Source organism: Poromitra crassiceps, assembly GCF_964638095.1.
Source record: "Poromitra crassiceps genome assembly, chromosome: 14".
NCBI lineage: Eukaryota > Metazoa > Chordata > Actinopteri > Beryciformes > Melamphaidae > Poromitra > Poromitra crassiceps.
This window is the reverse complement of record NC_139633.1, coordinates 17092714-17119419: the sequence shown is the minus strand read 5'-3', so window position 1 is coordinate 17119419 and position 26706 is coordinate 17092714. Positions and strand designations below refer to the sequence as shown.

At 43.1% G+C, this 26706-nt stretch overlaps 2 protein-coding genes across 2 annotated transcripts; one reads left to right on the top strand and one right to left on the bottom strand.

Annotated features, from left to right (window-relative positions):
• The first annotated feature begins 453 nt into the window (after positions 1-453).
• On the top strand, positions 454-9546 carry mthfsd (methenyltetrahydrofolate synthetase domain containing). Its single transcript, XM_083650638.1, has 10 exons — positions 454-617; positions 768-871; positions 1419-1532; positions 1599-1712; positions 2338-2451; positions 4086-4176; positions 5114-5226; positions 6060-6185; positions 7892-8246; positions 8340-9546. Exons 1-10 carry the CDS (start codon positions 590-592, stop codon positions 8810-8812), a joined length of 1632 nt encoding a protein of 543 aa, XP_083506764.1. The 5' UTR covers positions 454-589; the 3' UTR covers positions 8813-9546.
• Positions 9547-11967: 2421 nt separating this feature from the next.
• Positions 11968-15955, bottom strand: foxf1 (forkhead box F1). Its single transcript, XM_083651263.1, has 2 exons — positions 14945-15955; positions 11968-13519 (listed from the first exon to the last, which is right to left on the bottom strand). Exons 1-2 carry the CDS (start codon positions 15918-15920, stop codon positions 13338-13340), a joined length of 1158 nt encoding a protein of 385 aa, XP_083507389.1. The 5' UTR covers positions 15921-15955; the 3' UTR covers positions 11968-13337.
• Positions 15956-26706: the final 10751 nt, after the last annotated feature.

Sequence of the window (26706 nt, the reverse complement as noted above, 5' to 3'; positions counted from 1 at the left end):
CTATCATCATCGACCCACAGTAACTCCTGCACAGACTGCCAAGAATATTTGTGTGGTTCTGGACAACCAACTGTCAATGCAAGGACCACATCGAAACCACAGCCCAAGCCTACAGGATTTCCCTGTATAATATCTGCTGAAGCTGTCTCTTCCTCACCAGGGTCACTAGCATCTCCTTTCTGTAGCCTGCTAGGCTACTGCAACTCCCTTTTGGCTGGACAGTTTGCTTCAACTCTTACAGCTCATCCAGAACGCTCTCCAGCCCACCTCGTTTTCAACCTCCCAAAATTCTTACAAATCACCCGGGCCCGTTGTACTCGTACTCCCACTACTAGACTGTTGCTTGTGGCTCATTGTATCGAGGAGCTCCCTTTATGCTGTGCACCATTCGCGTTTTTACGGTTATAAAGATCGGCCCTCCTGAGCCACCATACATACTCTAAACAACTCGACTGGCAAGCAGCAGCAGCTGTTGCTACGATATTATGTTACAGAGCTCACGTGTGCGCCAGCTTTCACTGCGATTTTGTTGGACAAAGATTAGTTTAAAGTGTTGTTGAAGGAAGTCATTTGTGTCACCAATAAGATTATGGAGCCCGCTATACAAATACATTCCGGTACGCGTTCGCGACGTTTTACCTCGCTAACTCTATGAATGCCATTGCATGCCAGCAGTGTGGACCATTTGAAATCGAGCGTTAGGTCAATATTGCTTCTACTGTTTTAGTGTGCTTATTAGAATTGACCCGAATCTGTTTTCTCTTCAGGGGCCACAAAATGGGACATTCGTCAGAAAGTTTGGGACTACATTGAAGAAAATAATCTCGCCAACTTTCCAAGGCCTGTTCACAACAGAATCCCAAATTTTAAGGTGGGTTAAAGCAGTTTCACTTCTTACAGCATTGCTAATAGGCTGTTAAAGGCCAGCGGTTGTACGGTGTAGTAAAATGATTATTGCTGTCACAAATGTTTACATCATAGGCAACGTAAACGTGATCAAATACAGTAACGTAATATACGCGCTACCTAGCCTGATTGTAGTGGAGGCTAACGTCAGAAGCGTGGGTAACGGTACAGGCAAAACTTTAGGCACACCAAATACCATGGCATGGTATCAGTTGTGTTGAGAAAGAAAACTATCGGATACTAATAACTCGTGGCAGTCGTCTAATAAAGTAAATAGCCTACCATAATAGGGAAAGACACTATTGCAACATCAGCAATAACAACATCAAGGCTTCAGACCTGCAGGCCTGCTGCAGGCTGCAGCCCATGGTCACCCTGCCCCATGTCATTTAAATGCCCCTAAATATTGATTTTCCTTCAACAGAAGATACATGATGACATTGAACCTGTGAATGTTTGCTCTCTATCTCTGTGCATGCATGCATCTATTTCACTGTGTGGTCACTGGCCAGGGTGCGGCTGAAGCATGTGACAGGCTGGCAGTCCTGCAGGAGTTCAAGTCCAGCCAGACCGTCAAAGTCAATCCAGACAGACCCCAGCAGCAGGCACGCTTTGTCACTCTGGAAGTAAGTTGCCGCTGACAACTCTCTCCTCACCCCTTGTGCCCACCATCTCTCTTCTCCACCCCCCAGGGTGCTTCCACAGCCTGCGCCAGGGTGTCTGATCTGCAGGCCTTCACCCAGACGGCTGAGGTGAAGGTGGATCCTGATAAGCCTCTGGAGGGCACGCGGCTGGCAGTGCTGCAGGTAGAACTGCACTGCACTCGGGTGGGGGTGGGGGGTGGAGCAACCAGGGATGAGGGCCCAGCTCTGCATGGTTTTCTTTTTACTACAGCAACATTTCAGACACATCACTGTTTAAATTGCATCTGCTTTTCCAAATGACACAATCTTATGTTCATGATCATCTGTTAGGGGTGAGAGGATACGCTTATCTCAGGAGTGATTCAATGTGCAATATGGAGTTCACGATTCGATACAACCATGATCCTGTAATAAATAAAAGTTCAATGACAACAAAGTATGACTGTGCAGAATTATATTTATTTCTGAGACTAAGCTTTCAAGCATTGACTTGATCGAATGTCAACAATTTCAAAATATTACAAATTGGAAATAATATTGTTTGGATTGAGAGCTTGTGAAATTGTGATAGGCCAGCCACCTCATTGTGATTACTACAGCAGCGTAAAATGTAGCTAATACTGTGATTAATTTTTCTGCCCCCCCACGATTGTCACATTTTTGAATTGTGATATATTAAGAATTCCGATGTATCGTCCCATCTCTATCATCCAGTGACCTTCCATGTTCCAGTAATCAACTATGAATGTTCTCTGTATGAATGTAATTTTTGGTATCCTCTTCCCAGGCGAGGAAAACCTTACTGGTCCCTACCCCTCGTCTGCGTACTGGTCTCTTCAATAAGATCACCCCTCCTCAGGGGGCCAGCAAAGAGCAGCTGCGTGTGTGCTCCACCTCTCAGGTTAGAAGTTGTTGCACATATTCCTATGTTCCTTCACCACTTTGTTTGACTCTTTCCACCCGTCTATTACTTGAAGCCACTTTTGATTTAACATTTGATTGATTTACCTGAACATTGACAAATCATCGTGCCATTATCTTTTGTGTTATTACAGTTAGGGATGTAACGATAACTGGTTTTAATGATATCCGTGATAAAATTCCTTACGATAACCGCACCGTTTAAAATGTTCACTATCATTAAAACCGTGGTACCGTGATGACAGTGCTTTGAAAAACAAGGTAAATACTGTCCATCATCAACCAAAGTTGGCAACGGTCTCCCAGATGCAAACATGCAGCCTTGGAGAAATTATTTCAGTGAGTGTATCAGTACTTTTTGGGTCTGAGTTTTCAATATAAAACGGAAAAAAAAGATTTCACTGAGTCTCTCAGTACTTTTTAAAAATGGCAGCAATTTACGAATACTGTGATAATACGATAACCGTGATAATTTTGGTCACAATAATCGTGACGTGAAATTTTCATACTGTTACATCTCTAGTACACTACATCATTTAGCAGACGCTTTTATCTAAAGCGAGCCAAAGTACATTTTGTCAACAATAGTGCAATCAACTGTGCATCACAGACTTCTTCAGCTAAGATGGAACAAATGGAACAAATAGCATTTGTTAATCGTGAACTATTTTTAATTTTTTGTAGAAGAGCGGTTAGTTCAAGAAGGGTCCAGGTATAGCCTGAAGAGGTGTGTTTTTAGGGTGCTTTCTCACTGGCACCCCGGTACCCTTCCCGAGCACACTTGTCCCCAAATTGACCCCAGTTTCGGAACTTTCGATGAGTGTGAACGTTGCGTACCGTTCCGTTCTGCGCCCGGGTGCGCAACGGGGAGCCGTGACAGGATCCACTTGAAAAGGTGGTCTGGGGAGCGCTTTGTCGTGCCCGGACACGCAACACTTGCGAGTGTGAAAGCCAACCGTTCCGAACCGCATAGACAACAAACGGGCGAGGATAAACTCCAGGCATAGTTGATGACGAAAGTGCACTCTGTTCCGTTTCCGAGCGCGGAAGTAATGTTGTAATGTAAAAGCTGACCAGAGGGGAGGGAGGGCAATCGTTCCCGAGTGCGGAACAGAACGGAACGAAAGCACTCGTTCCCAGTGAGAAAGCAGCCTGTCTCTGCTGGAAGATGGGCAGTGATTTGGCCGTTCTGATTGTGACGCCAAGGTTGAGAAGAGTCACGACCGGGATGAGCGACTTTTTGAGCCCCGCATAGCGAAGCGAGGCGACCTGCAAGGGTGGAGGAGCAAAGCGCACAAGGCGAAGTTTGGAACCTGATCATGGATTGCAGATAAGGAAGGGCAGTCTGGTGTACAGACTGGAAGAGGGAAGTAACGCGAGAGAATTGAGGTTGCGTGAACAGCAGACCAGGTGCAGCATTCTGGATGAGCTGCAACTGGTCTGATGGCAGAGGCAGGTAGCCCAGCCAGGAGAACGTAGTAGTTATTATTCAGTTATGATGTTCCTGACTCTGTTGATGTACATTACCTGTTACGTTTCCCTTTCTCATTACTCTTTCTTTTATTTCCCCTCTGTTTTTCCCTCTTTCCTTGTCTTCACAACCTCTCTCTCCAGGGTGTGAAGGAGTTTAGTGTCCCGGTTGACCTGGAGGACAAGGTGAAGGTGGACCTCATGGTTGTTGGATCTGTGGCGGTGTCCGAGAAAGGTGAGCCAAGGCCTTTTGTTGTTGTTTGTTACGGCCTCCAAACACAAGAGCTAAAGGCCCAAACTGGAGACCAAAACATATTGATGTCGCCAGACAAAGCTTGTGCAAATATAATACCAAAGGTCAAACATATACAAACCAAAAGGACTGAAGATCTGGCCAAACAGAACAGAAAAACCTGGGCCAACCCCTTTGCAGACCTGCCCAACCTGTACTCATTTTTGGTAGCACGCACGCCTTTTGACGACAAAGTACGCCGGTACGATTTGTCATTCTAAACTACGCAAAATGCTGGTGAAGCCGCAGTTGTGCACGTGCAGTACTCAAGTCTAGGCAGCAAGAGGCAGCAGCTATGGGCAGCAGCGTCTAGCCTGCCCAAAGCAAATGAAGAAGAGTTTCGACCAAGCATAGCGCTGGATTCGTTTTTCCAGCCTTCATCCAAAATCAAGCCCCTTAAAAAGTATGAAAAACTATTCAAAAAAATGAATGTGGGTGGTACTCATGTCTCATTTTCTCATGGTTATCCATTGAAAATAAAGAGAAATAGACTACGAGTCATTCTAAATGATAAGGCAAAGAGCCTATTATTCACCTTATTCAGAAGAGATCGTCTGGTTTGAGAGACTAACAGGAAGTGTAAATACAATCGGAGGTTCCGATTGTATTTACACTTCCTGTGACTCATAGACCTAGTCTGACACATAGTGTGAGTTAAACTAGGTTTGACCAGGTGAGTCAGACTAGTTTGACTAGTTTGGGGCTGCATAAGGTGAATATTTTGGTACAGGATATACTTTCTTGCTCTATTTGTAAATTTATTTTTGGTTTTGAAAATGTGCCATACTCTTGATTACTTATATCAATGTGTATTGCCTGTGGATGTAATAACAATGAACTTTGCCTATCTCATGTCTCTGTGTGGCTCCCCATCCTATAGGCTATCGTATAGGCAAAGGAGAGGGCTATGCTGATCTGGAGTATGGCATGATGGTCGCAATGGGAGCTGTGGATGAGTCTACTCTGGTGGTGACTGTTGTCCATGACTGCCAGGTTAGTCTGTTCATTTATTATACAACAGTTAGTCCCAGTCAAGTAATTTGATTGGACAGGAGCACAAGTGCTGATATACAGTGCAACAGCACTGCAATGTTTTACTATATGGATTACTCTGCTTTAGGTGTTCTAATCAAATCAAATAAACTTATTTCTTTCAATGTATCTCACGTCATTCACCACAGGTTATGTGATTCTGGTAACATTCTATGATGAAAAGAAAAACAAAACATTATACATGTATTATAGTATAGTATATAGTATATTATATTATAGTATATTACCGGTAGTTATGTTAGTGACAATCCCAAATCTATGGATGCTGTTTTATTATTTCACTATTGTGGTAATGTTGTAATTGTTTCAGCACTATAGGAGACACAGGAGGAGTAGTTTAGTATAGTATTGTTTTCCAGACATTAGTCTGACCTTCAGGTGTAACCACTAACCAGGGCAAACAGAAACATTGTGAGCAAAATCTTTTCTGTTTTGCACGCTCATAAGCCTTTGATATATTTGACAAAGATTGATTGTTAATGTAATTGTTTTGATAAGCTGTTTTTAAAGCAGGATTTTTTTAAATACTAAATGCATGTTTTCTCTGCACTTGGCCTATGTTCATTTTCTCTCACTAATCTGATATCCTGTAATTACTTAACTACTTTATCAAACGACAAAGTGATGAATGGCAACAATAAAAAATAATGTATATCACCGTCCAAGTGATTTTGTGTCTCACTTTATCTCCAAGATGACTAATGATGTAATCTTTATGTTACCTTTAGATTCACCCCTTTATTTACATTTTATTGTGGTATTTGTACTTGCAGGTTGTGGACATTCCAGAGGAGCTGATAGAAGATCATGACCTGACTGTGGACTACATTCTCACGCCCACTAGTGTTATTAAAACAGACTGCAAACGCCCCAAGCCACAGGGAATCATCTGGACTAAGGTAATTGAGGTTCTCTTTGCTGTGTATGGAATATGGATATGTCTACAATACAACTCTGATATTCCCCTGGTGAGGTCAGGAAAGTTTCCAAAGTTTTGAATGGATCTTGGGCTACTTATTCAAACAATTGGATCAGTTTGAAAATGATGTCAAGTCAGATGATCTTATCAGAACCGTCATCGTTATGATGATTATACCACGGGATATAAAGGACTCGTTTACAAATTTGCACTGATTTGAATGATTAAAAAAGATCTTTACAGGTAGAGTACGTCCCATCACTCACCAGCCCCCCCGGTCCCCTGTCATGTTCCGGGGGTCTGCATGATTTAAAAGTTCAATTTATTTATAAAGCACACTTGTCGACCAAGTATGCAAAACACAAAGCCATGACATGAAAATACACAAGCCAATCATATAGACTAAAAGGCTGCATAAAAGAGATGGGTTTGAAGGTGCAATTTAAAGGAGCCAATATGGGGCAAATCTTAATACTGGGTGGGGCAGAGCAGATTCAGGGTCCAAAAGCACAATCCCCAGCTCTTCTGTCCTGAGCGCCTAATAAAACATTTAACCCATAGACTTTGAGATACTGCCCTCTAGTGGACAAGAGTGAAAACACCGTCTGTCAGATGACTTAATATACATTAATTGACCTTCCTAATTCCTATGCAAAACTGTGCCTGTGCATTTCATTTCTTTGTGATAATGTTTGTGACTCTATTAATTGAATTGATTTTCATTGGAATGTTTCCCTAATGTCAATTATAAAACATCTGAAAGTATTACACTCAATGCATATTTAACTCCCTCTGCTCATTCCTTTTTACAACTGTTCATCCTTTGCTAAATCATTGACATTAACTGAACCTCAAGTTATATATATATATATATATATATATATATATATATATATATATATATATATATATATATATATATAATAACTGTAAAGTAGCCTACACTCAAAATAATTAACTGCATCCGCATTCCACACCTCACCCGGGGGGAGGTGGGGTGAGGTCTTCTTCTTTTTTTAACCTCACTTTGTCTTGATAGCCTTTTCAAGTCGAGTACCTCAGGCCTCTGTTGGCTTGAAAATTTGAATCTAGACCTTTTAACTGTTTATAAATCACTGACACCGGCAGTCCTGTCAATTTTCCTCCTATTTAAGATGTTGGCGGGGGATTATTTCTAACATCTAGAGAGTTTCTACATAACTCCTGGGTCCCTTAAGACACACATGCAAGTAAACAGGACCCAGTGAACTCGCAGACAGGAAGGCCATGTCTGATCATCAAAGACTCCTCTGCCCGGCCAGCTTGGCTCTGCAGGGGCAGTGGAAAGACGGGTCAAACAGGCCAGTGTAAAAACAATAGCCTCATATATCCTTTACAGCGCTGGTCCACCATCAAAGCCCTCCAACACAGTCTTAGACCCGAGGAATCAAGAGCACATTCTTTATTTTAAACTGCTTTTGAACTTGAAGTGAAATATCCTCTGGCCATAAAGATAGCTAGTTGTATAATTACGATCACATGGTTTGTGAGCAGGATGGAATAACACCAATTAATTTGTCAGCTGTCGCTGTGCTACTCGCTTAACACATCTACAGGAATGCTGCATGGCTCAGAGCAAGGCTGTGTGTATTGCTGTCTGTGACCCTCCTTCAGCCTCACTGAGCATGTGCACTTTTGTATCTCCAGCTGTACACCGAGAAGCTGGAGAAGATCCCCGTCCTGAAGAAGCTGCTGGCTCTGGAGGAGCAGGCGGGCAAGGACGTCACGCTGGGGCCGGCGCCCGCCACCGAGGAGCCCGGTGTGCCCGCCGATCAGAAACCCAAGAGGCAGAGCCGACGGAGGCCCAGGCCTAACGCGCCACAGGATGGCGAGGGGAGACCCAGGGAGGAGACCAGGCAGGAGAGCAGAGCGCAGGCGGAGCAGAAGCCCAGGCGGCCAGCCAGAGTGAGGAGAGAAAGCAAAGGAGACGGTAGGGAAGATGGGAGGGCGGAAGGCAGGAGAGGCGGCGAGGGCGAAAGCAGAGAGGAAGGCAGGAGAGGCGGTGAGGGCGAACGCAGAGAGGGGGGGAGAGGCGGTGAGGGCGAACGCAGAGAGGGGGGGAGAGGCGATGAGGGTGAACGCAGAGAGGGGGGGAGAGGGACGAGCAGGAGAAGTGGTGGTGGGAGAAGGAGAGAGAGGGCCCCCGAGGAGAGGGAGAGGGAGAGGGAGAGTGATGGCGTGTCTCAACGCAAGCCCCCCCCCACTGCGAGCACAGCTCTCCCCCCGACGGTGACCACGGTGTACCTGGGAGGCATCCCGGCCGGGCTGCGCGTCAGCGAGCTGAAGGTGGCCCTGCGCGAGCGGGAGGCGGCCCCGCTGAGGCTCACCTGGCAGGGGGCGCAGCACAGAGCCTTCCTGGACTACATCCACCCCGAGGCGGCCGAGCGGGCGCTGGAGGCCCTGCAGGGGCTCTCTCTGAACGGCCACGAGCTGCAGGCCGAGATGGCCAAGAGCCAGAGGGGCGGCAGGAGGGCCGGACTGCCCAATAGGAGACCCAGACCAACGACGGCTCCAAAGAATAAAACCACATCGGAGAGTAGTGGTGATGCCCATGAAAATACTCAGTAGTAATAGCGGTCGAAAAACCTACACCACCCAATAAATACTACGTGTATTACTTGTGGAGCCATCTTAAATGCCTTAAGCAGAGTTTAGTTTGTTTCTAATATCTCTGGGTTTGTTACAGTAGGTCCTTAATTATGTGCACCTCAGACATCTGAAGTGACTGCTCATTCTAAAGGGGACAAAAAAAATCTAAAGCAGTACCTTTTAAGAATGGGAATTTTCGTTACTGAATCGCAGCATCTCAAAGCATTTCACTTGGAAAGTATTTTGTACATGGCGTTTTGGAATACATATTGTTTTATTTACACATGCCTCCGATTCCCGAGCGTTCCCCCCCCCCCCTGGTGCTTTCATGACTTTTGAGTGGTTCTTAGGGTTAGATTGGATCTCTTAACCTTCAAGAGTTCAGTATATTTGGTTTCCTCACCCAAGCATCATTGATTACCAAACAGTGATTCTCTGATTGTCCTCTTGCAGTGTGAGCAAATTAAGGAATCGAACTAAGAACTACTCAAGATGTACAGTGTACGCTCTTGGAAACATAATCCAGGGAAACCTCCATTTCTGAGTTCATAAAAGTGACATATCAATCATAACCCCTGTATGTCTTGTGTTATAGTGGAGGAATAGGAATTTAGACTTTACATCACAGACTCCTTCACTTAGAGTTCAATGTTAAAAGGTCTGTAATATTCTCACGTTTTTCAGAATATTTTGTGTAATAAATACACTAGAAGTTCAAACATTTGTTTTTGTAGTTTTCTTTATAACATTGTCTAGATTACCATGGTTAATTCAGTTGATGCCAGCCAGCATGATAGCAACCTCAATCTGTAAGGAATCAGAAGCTACAGTATGCCTGGATGAACTGCTTGTCAAGTACTGTAACCTCTGTATTTCTTCTCTTGTCAGGTCTTCCAGCCATTTTTAAGCAAAATTTGGCATTCCACCCTCAAGTATTTTATTATTTTTTGGGGTAGGTGCAATGAAGAGAAACTAAGCGGTGTAGTAGAGATAATCTAGATGTGACAGCATAGAATGATCACCAAGACTTGATCTTGTTTAGTTAAGTATACATTGTATTTGCAGACTAGACATAACAAACGTATACACTTAATCAACCTGAGCTTGGATTGTTGGGGCAGGTGATGAAGAGACATCAATGCATCAGCAGGCGGTCAGTTTGGGGCGCTATCAGGTGCTATCTCAGAGAGCACTTGTCCGTCTGATTTTTTCCAGTGTTTAAGAAATTTTGCTAACTGTCCTTTTGGGGGCGCTAGAATTAGAGGTCAAAAATTAAAACATTGAAAGGCCCGAATACATGGTATGTCCAATTGACACAAAGCTTGCTACACACATCCAGCTAGCTTAACAAATTACACTGTCTGGCCTGATGAGGACGCTATAATTCATGGTCACATTTTCAAAGTTTGAAAGGCCTTAACTGGTCCCCCAGTGGTCCGATTTTGTTACCGATTGCCCTATGGGATGCCTGTATCCTTCCTGAGGGATAACGTGTACTGTTGCCTTGTTTCAAAGATGACATCTGTATCTATGGTAGTGCCGGTTGGTTCCAAAACAAGAGAACTGACGTCACTGAGAAATATCGCGCACATACGAAGCCGTATAACCAGACCGTTGCATATAATCAAGTATCAAGCACCCCCTGCATAATGTTTTAATTATCTTTGTGTTTCTGCCATAGCACCAACACGACCTGGTGCCTGATCACTATCATGTTGGGTCTGCATTGCCAGAGAAGTGCCTTAGTTTTTCAGGGAGGTCTGGACTGCCGAGGGATGAGCACATGGCATGTCTGTCTCTCCACAGAGCAGGCCTCGCCTCGGGCTTTTTATGGAGCTGTCATCCAGACCCGGCTAGGGAACAGCTGTGCAGCCCCATCTCACCCCCTCAGTCCGCCAATGTACTGAACCCCATGCAGCTAATGTCATCGCTTTGCTAATGCGTTGTCCCACTGCTGTCCAGCCTACTGCCCCCTGTGCACTATGGCATGCTCATAGAAGGGAATTTCACTGGGGTTCAGTTAGTGGTCATGTTGCCAGATCGCAGTGCTGCACAAGTAATACATGATCCTGCATGTTATGTTACCGCCTCAATGCTCAGATCTATGCACAGAGCATGGGTTAACAGTTAACACTGGCTTGGGTTAACAAAATAAAATAATTTAGACATAATTCACATTGGAGGTATGTTGCCTGTCTTACAAGGAGTGCGTGAGAGGGGGAACACCGTAATCTGACTGCCAACCAACAAAATGCATTACTGCCTTCCTGTTTTTCTACATTACAGCACCTGTTTTTAACACGTGACCACAGGCTTTTATAAAATCCTACAATTAATCATAGCAAGCCTTTATCTTAGACGGTGCCAAAATCAAGACAGCATAGTTTATATTGGCCTATTACATCTGGCAAAAACGAACTATGGTTTTTGCAACTATATAGCCTTTAATCCACAAATAATGAGTAAGGAATCAGATGTAAGAGCGTGTTGTGTGGGCAAATTGGCTCATGTGCCTTTATGTTCTTATATTTCCATAAGACATTTGTGTGCGTGTTCGGTTAGATTATGATGCCTCTGTGAATATAATATATTTCTGGTTGATATTTCTTCAGTAATTATGTATTGCTTCTATAAATAGAAAAACAAAGCTTTTTGCAGACATGCCACCTTTGCAACTTTTTAATTTAAAACCTGTGGATTTTTTTTTCTTTTTAATGCTTCTACTGTGGGGGTTTCATTCTCTTGAAGCCCTGCCTATTGTAGATTGTCAATGGTTGAGCTGGCAGCTTGTAACCTGCACCTCAGCCTCTCACCCTTACAGACTCTTTACCCGGATATAGGTTAGATATTTGAAAATGAACCAGCATCAGCATTTTCCTTTTCTTTGACCCAGACTGTGGTTTTATAAAGACCATTTGGCCAAAATGATTTTGAGAGGGGGGCTTATGCATTGTAGGCCTACAGGTTTTCACCCTGTAACCAAATGCAGCCGTGATCTTTGCCTCTGATTTGTTAATGAATTACACTAGGCATATGCATAAAATCAAACTTATAAAATAGCTTATTTTAGGTCTAATTAATAACAATAGTCTTTTTTTAATAGAAATGTTGATTTATTTGTTCATTTAATTCCTTTTTGCAAGAATAGGCATGACCTAAACCACAGGCAAGTGAAGACAACATGTTTACCAGAGTTTACCAGTAGTGGCATTTTTGCACAAGGCCTACTATGCCTGAGCTTCCTCTGACTTGGCTTTTGGGCCAGTCAGAGAAACAGTTCCTCTAATAACAAACCACTTTGATATTCCTATCGGGACTAAAGTGAGTCTGTGGTAGCCTACTGTGGACTTGATATATATATTTACCTTTATGGTATCAACACTCAGTTCACCCACATTTTTGTTTGTGAAATAGTTTACCTGCATGCACTGTTTTTAATCAATCTATTAGGCCTGTAGCCTACAGTATAGTATCAAACTGATCATTTATATGAAGATTTAAGGCATTTATTTCTCACTAAATCTCTCATTCAGGACTTTTGGGTCACATTTGCTTCTAACACTTATTTTTGCAAGAAATTAAGGGTCTATGAAGAAATAGAAATATGCGTCTTTTTTGTAGGTTTAGGCTTAAACTGCCCGACAGATATATTTAATTTCATACAAACTGTGTGGTGTAATATAGCCTATAGCCCTAACCTATAAGGACCTAACATCATATATGTACAGTGCTGAAAATAATGACCGTCTACAAATACACAAACGACATAACAGTGCTTACATTATATCTTCAATTTTCATTTTAAAACAAATCAGCGTTCTGACAAATATTGCCAATAAAGCCTCCTTGGCCAATTCGCCCGAAATTAAAATACGTAGGCCTACAGAATAAATAAAAAAAAGTTGCGCTTATAGGCTATTCAAAAAAGTGCCATCATCCTTTTTACACAATATATATGGACACACATAATATAAAATGTCCATTATTGTTCATTGAAAAAGTTAACGCTGGTAGGTCCAAAAAAGAGCTTGAATAATTTGTCAAAAAAAAAGTAAAACTTCTGATGGAGAACTGGAAATGTGCATTTACATAGACCTACAAGATGAATAAACATTTATGTGTAAAGTGGTAGTCATCCGCTCTGCAGAACTAAGTACCAAACAGCAGCTAGGTTTCAGTTTTTTAGCCCGCGGTCGATGTTGATGGCATGAATTTAGATTGTAGGCTATGTGCTTGTTCTGTGATGGACCTGTCCCCGTCTCTTCTCGCTGAACAACAGTATAAAGTAGTCCAGTCTATTTTCCTTGACGTGTGGCGCAGTGAGCGCTTTCCAGGCCGAGGGCATGCCTTTGTCATTCAGTCAGTGGTCTTTTTTATTTATTTACTTTTATTTTATTTGATCTATCTCTCTCTCTCTCTCTCTCTCTCGCTTGAGTTGACTCTGCGGGCAGTCGTGCGTGGCTCGAGTCTCTGATAGCGTCCTCTTTCTGCAGATGGACGGTCATCACATGACACAGGGCTTGATGTCCTGGTAGAGCTTGCTGTCCTGGTAGGAGACCTGCTGGTGGTGGTAGTACGAGCTGCTGCCTGGAGAATGCATCGCCGAGGAAGTCATGGCGTTGAACGAGAAGACGAACTCTTTCCGGTCGCACATACTGGGAGACTGGGAATGGTACCGAGGAATACCTGCAAATACAGCAGAAATATACAGGTATTTTAAAATAAATAAGCAAATACAAAGTGTAATGTATTGCAAATGCAATGACACGTTCATTAAGAATGAATATTGAATAGGCTCATCATGGTGACAATTTCGAAGAATCTTAACGTAAAACTATAGGCTAAGTAGCCTATAGGCTAAATATTTAGCTAGGCCTATAGCTTCAATATTTATAGGCTTTCCACCATAGCTGAGGGTATTATTGATAGATAGACATTTCCTCATCGCCACAATTCCTCGGGCTTAAGCAGAATGCACTGCAGTAGGCTATAGGCTATAGGCATATAGCCTAGTAAGGTGACAGTTTATAGCCATTGATTTTATAGTTATTGTTAAAACTTTAAATACAAAATAGGCCGAGTAGGCTACCCTATTAAATTGACGCCTATGTGTTTTCCTTATGCACCTGTCTTATTTTGTGACAGGTGGCCAGATAATTAATAATCATAATAATAACTATAAACAAGGCTATAATAAACTGGGTTTGGAATTTGTAGAGACTGGATGAATAGCCTATAAAGATCATTTTTGAATAGATGTTTTTATTCCTAGATAATCCATTTAATGGCCACGATTAAGATTGTCCGAGGGGAGGACGAGAGGGAAGGAGGGAGGGAGGGGTGTTGTAGTCTAATTGACGGTGGCCTGCTCGCACGCCAGTCCCGCAGGACCCAGTGCGCTCCGGGGCAAGGCAGGACGGCTCTAACCGCGCTTGTTTATGCCCCGAGATTGGCACGGCCCTGAATGTCCCGGTAGACTTGCCGTTACCACTTCCAGGAATTTCTTCGGGAAACAATGATGAGCAAACCCGCTGCCAGGAAATTGAAGAACCCTATGCTCAGCTTCCTTAAGCTGCTTATTTTTAGTTATAGCCTACATAATTTTCCTTAAAGAGCACAATATAATTCTAATAGACCTTATACTCCTCCCTCCCGCATTATGTAAAAGAGACATAGCCTACAAAGTGGCAGCAAAATAAATGCAATGCAATGCAAGTCGCCAATGTGTAGGCTACTGGTGAAATAAAATACAATGTTAAATGTATTGTAATGGTCTTTAACAGTCCTCAGACTCTGGGGACTGTTAAAGACCATACACCTATAAAAATCTGTCATGATTAATCCAAATAAAAAAATATTGCGTCCCTTTATAACCATTAGGCTATTATTTCATTGTTTGGCCCTGGTCTTTGAAAATTATATAAATTATAGATTTTTTTCTCTCCCCACACTGATTTAGCTAAGTAAATTTTCTTCCAAAATCTACTATTGTAAAATCAGCTATAGCCTACCTTATAGGCCTATGTCAGCATTTAGGTTAAACCCCCTGGTTATAAAATCAGCAGTGAAGCAGATTAACTCAGGACTATGCAATATTGGCATTTGGCCTACCTTGTAAGTCTGTACTGTGCCCGTTCTGGTGCAGGTACGGTTGGTCTAGTGAATGCGTCGGCAGACTGGGCTGCAGCGAGTTCGCTCCTGGGTTGCAGGGAGACAGTGGCTGTTGCTTAATGTAAGAAGCTCCGTTATTGAGTGAGGCCGAGGGGGCCGGAGCCCAGGCCGAGGCTGAACTCGAGTAGACGGGATGAGGCTCCATGACTCCCCCGCTGGTGAGCAGCGGGGAGCCGGAATTGTCATGGTGGCCATAATCACTCCCCGTGGATCCTGTACAACTTCCCATGTAGGAATGTCCACTGTTGGCCGACAAGTGTGACATGGAGTGCCCGGACAGACCCATCCCGTCCATGTTACCTGCCAAGTGTCCGTTCATCATCCCAATCCCACTGTCCAGAGACAAGCTGTTGGGCGGGCAGGATAGGCCCCCGCCGCTCCCCTGGAAGTTATAGGACTCGGGGAGGTGGTTGAAGCCCAGGCCGTTCATCATGCTGTACATTGGCTTCAGCGCCTGGCACTTGCGCCTAAAACCCCTGGGTCTCCTTCTGAAGGAGCCTTCCTCGAACATGAACTCGCTAGCCGGGTCGATAGTCCAGTAATGGCCCTTCCCGGGCCGGCCGAGGCCCTTGGGCAGCTTAATGAAGCACTCGTTCAGGGACAAGTTGTGACGCACGGAGTTCTTCCATCCCTGATATGAGCCTCTGAAAAACGGGAAGCGGCTCTGTAGAAACTGGTATATTTCACTGAGCGTCAGGCGTTTGGTTGGAGAGCTCTGGATAGCCATAACTATCAGCGCTATGTACGAATAAGGGGGTTTCTCCGGCCGACGGATCCCTGCGTTTGTCTTTTTGGTTTTCGTAGTGGATGAGGCGGTCTCCATCACCGCGGTCTGTCCGTGCGGCTTGTCCGGAGCAGACATGGGGCTGCTCTGGGCAGGAGTCTGCGCTGGGGGCTGCTGGACCTCTGCCGTCATTAGTTAACTTCAATCTGCGTCGTGGCAAACTTAAAATGTCGCGTTCCACCTTACAAAACAATACAACGTCGAGTAATAATTCACAGACGTAAAGAAACCCGATAGTAATCGTTGGCGAACTTTACGCACGAAGCCAATGGCGGGACTGTCCTAAACGCTGTCTTCCTTCTGATGCAGTCCTGGAGCAGATTGAAGCCTGACCGCCTGTAAGCCGCGTCCGAAGTGAGAAGGAGCAGAACAGGAGCCGCTTTCCACTTCAGTTGGTGTGTTGTCGTGCGTCCGAGGAGCTGCACTTTTTACTTATCTGTTGCCATCAGCGCATTGGAAGCTGGATGTCTTGGCCATCCTAATGCTGGGACCCGCCCAGTTCCCTCCTACTCCAGTGGTGGGCTGTAGCTTGCACATCTGTGTGCGTTCACTTTTCAAGGAAATGTTTTTTGCTTCCTCTTACATTGAAATAGTGAATAGCTATATCTCCATAGCCCACGCAAACAACCTAAGCTGCAAAGAAATACATTGAAATAGCTTATAATGTGAGATATTATTATATGAACAAACACAAAAGAATGATCACGACCAGCTGTTTATATAGGTCAGGGCCAGACAGTAATTTAATTAATTGTCTTATTTTCTGTTATGGCATTTTAATATTTTTTTGTAACCTAGAATATTGTGCATATATAAGAAATGTATATTTACAAGCTTAAGCGCAAACAGCTCTCCATGTCAGGCCAGGTGGATAAAGCACCAGCATTGCAAATTCTTTATGCCTGCATTTTATTCAGCTTTGATTTATATTAAGAAATATTATATTAAATATTTGTTTAGTCCATGCAATGCTTTTACAAAAGAACATGCCCCTCATATTCAAAACCACCCTCCTGATTTCTGTAAAAGATAGACAGGAACATGGGCAGGATGTTTATACAGCAAAATGTAAACATTTTCCCTGGCCTTCTTTAAATAAAAAATCAAGCAAAAGCCCCGCTAGATCAGCTAATACTCAATCTGATGGCCTGATGGGATATGTCCGTCTACTCGCAGCGTCTCGAGATGTTAGACTTTTTTAACACAAGAATATAGTATTGTTTGTGTGATGCAGTCATAATATTTACGCACGGGACACAAGGGGAGAGAGACGGGAGCCCTGCCGAGCTGTGAGCACAGAAACGCGGAGGGGGACTTGAGATCGACTCCTGCGAGAGACACTTGCCCATCGGAATGGTCCACGAATAAAAGTAAGGCAGACGCAGCAGTTTTCAGCCATGATATCACCGGCAAAAGTGTGCTCGGTCGCTCGGGCTATAGAGGAATTAAGACCTGCATGCGATAACGGGAATATCTAAGCTCTTTTTCAGTGAAATGCAGCACCACTAAGATTATAATTAGCAACACGACAGGAGTTGATTGTATAGTACAAACTGATATTATGCATAGGTTTTCTTTGGATATTTTGAAATTACTTAATTGATCTAAAATTAATTCAAAAGAAAAGGCGAATGAGTTTATTTATCTCCCCGCAGTCGATCATTTCCATTCGTTTTTATAGTCTTTCATGTGTCTGTGCGAGGGCTACTGAAAGACGATCAGTCCATAACCTAAAACTGTTGACAGTAGGTTGCTTATTGTTCCCCAGAGATCCCGATAGCTGCTGCCTGTAACATTTTGCCTTGACGTTCGTGGCTTCAATCAGTTGGGCTTACTGTCCTCCTGATCTCTGCCGGGGTTATTACTTGAGATGCTTATGATTACTGTCGGTTTTGACATCACGGAACATAATACTGGATCAAATGGAGGATGGCCATTTTTGTAATTTCATATCCCAGGGCCGTGCGTAAAACCAGATAATGGAGATGCTGGTGCCTGTGCGTAAAGGTGGGAAACAGCGCCTTTATATACACACACACACACACACACACACACACACACACACACACACACACACACACACACACACATATATATATATATATATATATATATATATATATATATATATATATATATATATATATATATATATATATATATATATATATATATATATATATATATAATTTTCAAGAACCAGTGTGAGTAAGCGATGAGTTTGAGGAAACATTATTAAATAAGATTTCGAAAAAGAACTGAAACATCGAATGGTGTATTGATGTTTTCATTGTAATTGTCCCGTCCGGAACAACCCGGTTGGCTTTCCTCCTGCATGGCGTTTTGCCACAGGGAGAAAAGCAGTATGAAAATATCTCATCGTCAGATTTTCATGGTCATCTCAAAGGTGAGAGGTACACGAGGGTATTTGCTGTTGCAGTGGAGTTTTAAATCCAGGGAAAGAAATTGATAGAAGTAGTAGTATTGTTTTAACCGGTCCCTACACGGCCACTCGCTTGGAATGGGGCCCACACATTTATCAGCGTAGTAGACCACCCAGCGCGCTCTGGGGGCAGGCGCGCTCCCGTCTTTTCTCTGCCCACTGCATTTAATTACCGCTGATGACTTCATTCCATTAAGGCTGTTTTTTTCATTCTCTCACAGCTTTCGGCCCGCGCACTTAGTTTTTTTTACTCATAGGTCCGCCCAAAACCAATGTCCATGGTAGTGATGGGCTGTAACGCGTTACTCCTTGACTCGTTACTTCTCCCATTAACGAGCATAATCATCTAATTATTTCAATGCCAATAGTGTTACCAATCAAAAAAATAGTGTAATCGAGTCTTAATATCACATTTAAATGTATCTATCAAAATTTTTGCAGTTTAATAGGCGTACGTTTTTTTTATTGATATTATATTGTGTTTATCGTTTGTAGAAGCGGGTCATGCGTAAAGGGATGAAAGGGTTACTTCAGAGATTGTGTTCGTCATTATGAGTCTCTTTACTAAGGTCATAGCTTCCCTGTGTTGCTCCATCGCAGACGAATTCATGCACTTTTCCATGACGTCCCATAATGAAATATTTGACAGCGCTGCATCCTCAGGAATGCTCGGCCACTTAGGTAGAGGTACACCACAGTCCTGACAGTCTTTCCGGGCTGTCTTGCAGTTATTTAGTGAAGAGAAACCAGTTGTAGACCCCTATGCTGCTGCAAGGCCATATAGCCTATATATGCTTTCCTATATGTCCCTCAGTCAATAACTGCAATATGGCATCAGCAGGCTTGTCATTATATTTCTGTGGCCTGCCCTGAACGACATCATCAGAGAGAATATCTGAGTCTGATGTTTTGATTTGCTCTAGGCTTTTTATTATGCTCTTTGGGGATCATAAAGTTACACTCTTTCACATTCCTCTCATATTGATGTTACTGTGTGTTCTCATAGGCTTATGGTGAACTTATACCTATAGTGAACTTACAAATTATTGCTCATCCATAGATACAACAAACGGACTGGATTTTCTGAATCTGCTGCAGTGGTCAGAGGTTTAATTTGATTTGAGCCACAGATTAAACTGTTTGGGGAGATGTAGTCCGCAGTTAGCAAATAACAGCACAAAGTCGCATATGCGGAATTTTAATTGATAAACACATCTTGTTTAGAAATAAAAATGGGGGTTTGACACTGAGAAATAAGCCTTTTGCCCCCTCGGTGCTGAAGTGGAGCCCGAGAGGGTCACCAAAAGGCTGCAGTGGACTTGTTTGGAGGAGCGTGTGACAGATTGATCGATCAACTGGATAACTGCACCAAGGCCGTAAGTTCATCTGACTTGAACTTGAAATCGATTTTGGAGCAAGCTGCATTATTTTTATTTTATTGTCATCATCCATGGTGCATTTGAGAACAATAATCTTAAATCGAATACAGGTAGTCTAATTTCAGAATTAAAGCTCAGTTTCTTTATTCTGCACATTAGATCTCCCCTTGTCGTAAACTGACACCTATGCCACCTTGAGAAAAAAGTTGGAAGTTGGAAATAGAAGTTGGATGGAAATATTTTAATTATTTGTACCCTCCTCATACAGAGTAAAAGGTTAAAATTCCTTGACAACGTACACAAACATTAGCCAGAGGGCATAGAACAGGCCTTATAGTGTTTGAGCCTTATGCAGTTGAACTTTTGATAATAACATGCACAGCATTTTTCTAATTTACTTTTTTGTTGTTGTACCTGCTGGAAGTCAGAGAAAACTTGCTAACAGTGCAAACAACACTTGAATGCATAGATTCAAGTGGCAACTGTGGCAGCTTTGCAGGAATAGAATACTCAAAATAAAATTAGTATGTGAGTTTTAGAAATAAGGTTCTCTGTATCATACAGAGAACCTTATTTCTATGTATGCCTATCTGGTTTTATTGTGATTTATCTCTCTGTTGTAGGCCTGTTGATTTGTAATATAAGCTATACTGGATGCAGGACAAAAATAGAATTGAAAGAAGTTCATAGATTGTTTTTAGTTTTGATTCGATTTAATATATTATATTATACACTCCATATATGAAAAATATTAAGCTTCGACAGATTAACATTATTTCACTTGCATATTTTTTGTAAAATATCTTCAGCAAATTTGGAGACAATTAATTTGGTGTCTCCCACTCTCCAAGCGCGATAAATAAATTAGAGAGGCATCTCAATGGTTTGCTTGCTGTTTATCTCTATACATTGTCGTTTTAATTGAAAACAGTATAATGTCGAGGTGGGTACCCCTCATCACTTTCCCTGGCGCAGTAGGTGGCCGTGTATATTTTTGTTTAAGTAGTGTTTATGTGAACGAGAAAGGACGGGATTGCTAGCAGACCGCTGATTGCGCGCATTGGGTCGCTACATGGATCTGAAGTGTATTTGATGGGCACCACCCTTTCAAGTAATCAGCAGCAGCGGAGTTGCGCTGTATGACTTTTTAATTTTCTTGGCGATATCTCGCTGTAGACCTCCTCCTTACCTTGTGCGTAAAGGCGCATGGAAGAGGTGCTTTTGGCACAGCGCCCCTCGCCCTAATGACTCGGTGGGCACTTAGGCACGTGAACTAGATGTTTGTTGCTCTCCGTAGCAATTGCAGCAATCTCCACACTCAGTGCGGAAATATGGAAAATCGATCCCTCAAGTCAAGAATACAGGGACTCTGCAAACGGCTGAAATGTCCTTGAGCACCGCACTGACCTAAGACAGACCAGTGGGCTCGCACTGACCCTGCGGTGGGCCAATCAGTTCAAGCAGTTCAAGCATACCATGCATGCGTCGTGTTGGTGTTGCATTCAGGTGTGATTCAGTAGCTGATCGGTGCGACTGATCAGCTGAGGCGTTTATTAATCTAATTTCAGACAGATCCACTTCAGCGCTGCGTGATAACATTTCTTCACTCCCCAGTCTGTTTAAAAGCTTCATGGCACGATCAATTCGATATACAGAGTGGCTCCCAGCTTGTGTTACGCATAAACTCTAAACACCCGAAATTTATTTAGTTATTTAATTATTTAGTTATTTAGTTATTTAGTTATTTAGTTATTTATTTAACTTTACAGTTACAGTTCAACAAGTCTGCACACCTTCATTGTATGAGTGTCTGTTCAGAGAACTAAATATATTTTCATCCTAAAAATGCAATTGATTTTTGTTTATATAGATAATAGATTATATAGATTGTTTGCCTATACTGTATATAGCCCGACTGGAGTATAGTTTACTCACCTTTTTATTTACCTTGCACAGCATCACTGTGAGTTCACCAGTTTATACATTCCACTTATAATCTTGAATGGGTATTTATTGGATTGTTATCAAGGAGTGGGGGTTGCATAAATATAGGCATATTCTGTTGTCATTATTTATTAGCTAATAGGCCATGAGGACTATGCCCACGAGGTCTGTGTGCACCTGCAGTAATACAAAACACATAGCCTACCTTCCACTATAGGCTATATATGACTGATTAACTTTGATGTTTAAATTGATTGTAAATTATTGCAAAAGCCTCTATATATTGGATTTTATGGTGGCATGTTGAGCTTGTTTTTAGTGTTTTAAAAATAGGCCTATTGGGTATAGGCCTATTTTTTTATTCAGCGTTTTATTATAGGACAAAGTTATGGGGCTCATGTTCTGCAATCTTCAAATGATGATACATCTAGGTTATAGGTCATATGGGTCCAGGAATAGTCGTGCCACTGTTGCACTGTGGATGCGTTGTTCTGCTCGCCATCTCAAAATATACATGAGTCATTTTGTGCAAGCGGCATTGTGAGAACCACAGCCTTCTCAGGAAATCTTGGCATGCCCTCCCTGCAGCAGTCCCTGGTGTATAGTCAAATTAGATGCTCAAATCACCAGACTGCCATCCTCACAGTAGGCATATTCACTTTGTCATGTTCAAATAAAGTAGCCTATTTCATTATGTTTTAGAGAGAGAGAGAAAAAAAAATCACCCTTTGACAGCCTTGTGTTGAAAAGGAAATACGCCTTTCAGGCAATGAAAATGTGAATAAAACCATATAGTGACATTCCTCCTGTTATTTTGTGATCACACACTGCAGCACCGCAGCATGATTTGACATGGCTGAAGGACAGGAGTGGGGAGGATTTGGCAGGTCCAGAGGTTTTATACATTCCAAACTATCCAAATGTGGTCAGCACTTGCAGCGAAAATGTTCCATCTTTTTTTAATACCTGTAAATGGAATTTATTCCAAAAAGCATGGCATGCTGAAACACAGCAACATGTAAACAATGCAACAAGAGAAACTATTGAAACAACGAAAATATAAGTCCAGGTCCAGACTACAGGTCCAGATTTCAAGGTTATGAAATGCATGAGAAAATATTCAGCTTGATTGTGGATTTAGTTGTAGATCCTCTTGGGTTTTGCTGTTTAGCCAGGCTTGGCTGTTGTCTTTCTGATAGTCTCCAATTTATGAATAATGCACCTGAACATTTTGAGTTTCATAATGAAATTGTTTCATGGTGATTTTTAGGCTACTGATCAAGTTAATTTAATACTTCTCTGTTCATGATGCTTTTGTTCACTATCAGACAAGCCATTTAGTTTATTAAGTCATTTTGGCTAAATAAGAAATAAACTTAATTTGTATTCCTCTAACAACCGTTATTGGTTCCCCTCAACCTTTTATGTTGCTTTATTATTATTGTCTGTTAGTCCTCAAATTGTTATTTATAAATGAATGATGCATGTAAAAACATTGAATGATTTAATAGGTTCCAATTGTTTTATTTTCCTTTGAAAGCACAGAACTATATATATATATATTTTTTTTTTAATAAGATTGGTTATTTAAAATTTATATTATTGATAATTACCTAAATGGAATTCTTCAAATGGTTGTGTCTTTACAGTATTTGGTGTTCTTTTAAAAGTATAACTTGGCAGCTGCTTGGCAGATGTTTTTTTCCTTTCTTCTTAGCTTATTCTGTGATCAAAACATAATTTATACAAAAAAAATCAGTGAATTATTAAAACAATATAAACATATTGCTGCAGAAATTAATTAAAATCTTCTATCCAATGCCCACGTGTGAAAGTGAGCAAGTTTTTGTGGAGATGGTATATACGTTAACCACTTCCATGAGCCCCCCACCCCCCCAGACAGTGCAGGCCAGGGGCAGCTGAGATACGGATAACAAAAAAACAAATCACCATCCATCTCCAGAAGACCAATGACTTTGAGTTGACCATTTTCCTGTGGACACTTTTCCTCTGTGTTGTACTTCAGCACTCTGCTCAGCTCGACTGTATGTGGCCTTTCTATAGGGACATTCTTCCTGCCCCACACACAGTGAGTGGGACCCTCCCTGCAGGCGCCCCACCCGGCAGCCCCGCACATCACCTCCCTGCAGGGCCATGCGGAGTGTCTCTGATGCAGGGGGAGAGACATCAATAATACGAGTTGAAGCAGAAACCACAGTGGAGAACACAAGAGACAGAGAGGGAGGGCTAGACGCCGGCCACAACCGGCTCTGCTGCAGGTTCGCTCCTTTGATACCGCCTTGATAGCAGTTTGATGGGTGCACATGGGGCGACGTGGGTTTCTACGTACGTGTTTACATGCCTGTTTACATCATATGTATGGTGTTTACGCGCAGCCCACTCACTCTTTTTCTTTCCTCTGAAGGGGGATTTTCCTGTGGCAAGCTGCTTCGGAAAAACCAATTAAGAATTCCCAAACAGTGCACCACAATGGGAGATATCATTCTGTGCAATGTGTGTTCCATGTCCCTTGCTCGTTTTAGTCTGGATTGGGTTGGCTATTTTTAATCTGCGCAGAACCGAACCCACCTACAGACAAACCGCAAATTGAACGAAGGGGAGGTGGCTTGGGGTGGGGGATGAGTGGGCATGGTAATTGCCTATTGTGGCGCTCTCAGACTCCTCTCCTCTGCCATAAACAGCTTTGGTAGTTCACAACATGATACCCTGCGCTGCAGTCAGTTTGAAATGAGGGCATATCCTCATTGTCTGTGGGAACCCATAGCCCAGGCGGTGGTTGGAATCAGTCAGGAATGCTTTGGGATGGTAACTGGATTCAGTTGTAATGCCCGGCTCTCCGCAGCGGAACACTAGGGTGGGAAAAAGGCCGAGAGCATTTCCTGAGCAGAGGGGGGTCCCAGCGAAGCATCACACACCATGGCATCATGTGACAGCCATCCTGCCAGCTTAGCCTGGGATCCACAGAGGAGAGGATGGGAGAGGAGAGGAGGAGAGAGGAGAGGAGAGGCAAGGAGAGGATGAGAGAGGAGAGGAGAGGAGGAGAGAGGAGAGGAGAGGAGAGGAGAGGAGAGGAGAGGAGAGGAGAGGAGAGGAGAGGAGAGGAGAGGAGAGGAGAGGAGAGGAGAGGAGTTGAGGAGAAGAGAAGAGAGGAGGAGAGGAGGGGAGAGGAGACGCACAGCAAGAGAGAGGGGGGACAGACGGTGCCAGTGGAAGAAATGAGATGATAGGGAGAGGCTGACACAAGAAGAAGTGGAGTGAGGATAGAACAAGAGAGAGAGAGAAATGCACCTTTTATCTTCCCTTTGCAAACAAATATTGCAAAATTTTGCTTGCAATATGCCATCATTGTAGAATAACCTGAAGATTACTATTTTTACCAAACACTGTATATTTCAGTTTCTTTATATTAAATGTAATATGAACTAGAAGAGCACTTGGAGAGCATAGACCTCCACCGAGGCCAATAGTCCAGTCTGCTATGATATGCAAATTTTGTGACTCGGACCGGATCCCCTCCAAAATGTGCTGGGTTCCTCCTTGGCCCGTGCTACACCCTACCACCAGTTTTTCCGTATAATCCCACTAACGGACAGACAAACTCACCAAAAACAACCTCCTTGGTGGAGGTAATCATAATGAACAGTATTTTATGCTTGTCTGTCTGGTTGTCTGTCTGTGTGTGTGTCTGTCTGTCTGTCTGTCTGTCTGTCTGTCTGTCTGACTGTCTGTCTGTCTGTCTGTCTGTCTGTCTGTCTGTCTGTCTGTCTGTCTGACTGACTGACTGACTGACTGACTGATTGATTGACTGACTGATGGACTGACTGACGTGTCTGTTTCTATGTCCAGCTCATTACTGCTGCTACCCTTGATGCACCCTTGTAAACAGCAAACATAGGCTACCTCACTTGCTCACTAGCTGTCAAGACCAAATCTGTTAATATTGTTTATATCTGTTATTATTTTCACATTTTTATAATATTTTATAATCTTTTTACATTCTTTATATCTTACTTCTTTCGTTATATCTATATGTCGTATATTTGTTGTTATCAATATGTTACATGAGCACCAATCACACCAAGACAATTTCCTAGTGAAGACATACCATGGCGAATAAAATAATTCTGATTCTGATTCATGTATCTCTGCACGTCAGAATGCTGTTGACTATGTGTGTGTGTGTCTCTGTGTGTGTGTGTGTGTGTGTGTGTGTGTGTGTGTGTGTGTGTGTGTCTGTGTGTGTGTGTGTGTGTGTGTGTGTGTGTGTGTGTGTGTGTGTGTGTGTGTGTGTGTGTGTGTGTGTGTGTGTGTGTGTGTGCGCGTGCGCGTGCTTGCGTCTGTGTGTGTGTGTGTGTGTGCACACACGCAGACGTGTGCTGGCAGCTAGCCGTCGCCCCCTGTGGCTAGTGTAAATGTTGCGAGGATCTCTGCAGGAATCTTACCCCTATAGTTGTCAAAGGGCTTTTTATTTCCACCTGCTGCTGGCCTCTTTCCGCTGGTCTGCTCTGTAACAATGGCACAGGGAAGGCAGCAGAGTGCAGTGTGATTGATGTTGGATTGTGTTTGGCCCTTCTTCAGATCGTGGGTCTGAAGGGAAGTAGCTGTCCCTCCCTTCCACCTCTCCTACCCTGCACTAACGCACGGCTTAACAGGGCATAAGTGCTGATCAGGCCTTTCTCACAAATCCCATTTTAACAAAGTGCCAATCGGCCCAAAAGACAAGTTGGCAGGCGCGCATAAACAGCGTTTTCATGACTCATCGATCAATCCGGCGCTACACGAAACAGGATCAAGTTAACGTATATGCTACGCCATCGAACCCGAGTGGCTCCCCCTCCCGTCTTCCCGCCTCCAGCCATCGCTGCCTTCTCTGTCCTGCCTGGGGGCGATACGCGCTCATCGCAGCTTTCAAGATTCTTTCCACTTTGCTGAAGAGGAGTGAGGCAGAGAAGCTGATCTATCACCCAAACGCTCTCTCTTTCTCTCTATTTCTAACTTTCTGTTTCTCTTTCTCCTTCCTCCAGGCCGGAGTGGGCAGGCGTGCGGCTTTGGCCACAGGAAGCTGTGAATTCTTTGGAGAATGGAAGATGTCTTAGAGGGGAGACAGACTGCCCGCCCAACCAACCCACCC

Excerpts from the sequence above, each read along its gene's own strand:
- mthfsd (XM_083650638.1), top strand. The coding sequence starts at position 590 with ATGGAGCCCGCTATACAAATACATTCCG. Across the intron at positions 618-767 it reads CGCTATACAAATACATTCCG|GGGCCACAAAATGGGACATT; the intron begins GTACGCGTTCGC and ends TTTTCTCTTCAG. Across the intron at positions 872-1,418 it reads ACAGAATCCCAAATTTTAAG|GGTGCGGCTGAAGCATGTGA; the intron begins GTGGGTTAAAGC and ends GTCACTGGCCAG.
- foxf1 (XM_083651263.1), bottom strand. The coding sequence starts at position 15,920 with ATGACGGCAGAGGTCCAGCAGCCCCCAGCGCAGACTCCTGCCCAGAGC. Across the intron at positions 13,520-14,944 it reads GCACAGTACAGACTTACAAG|GTATTCCTCGGTACCATTCC; the intron begins GTAGGCCAAATG and ends CTGTATTTGCAG.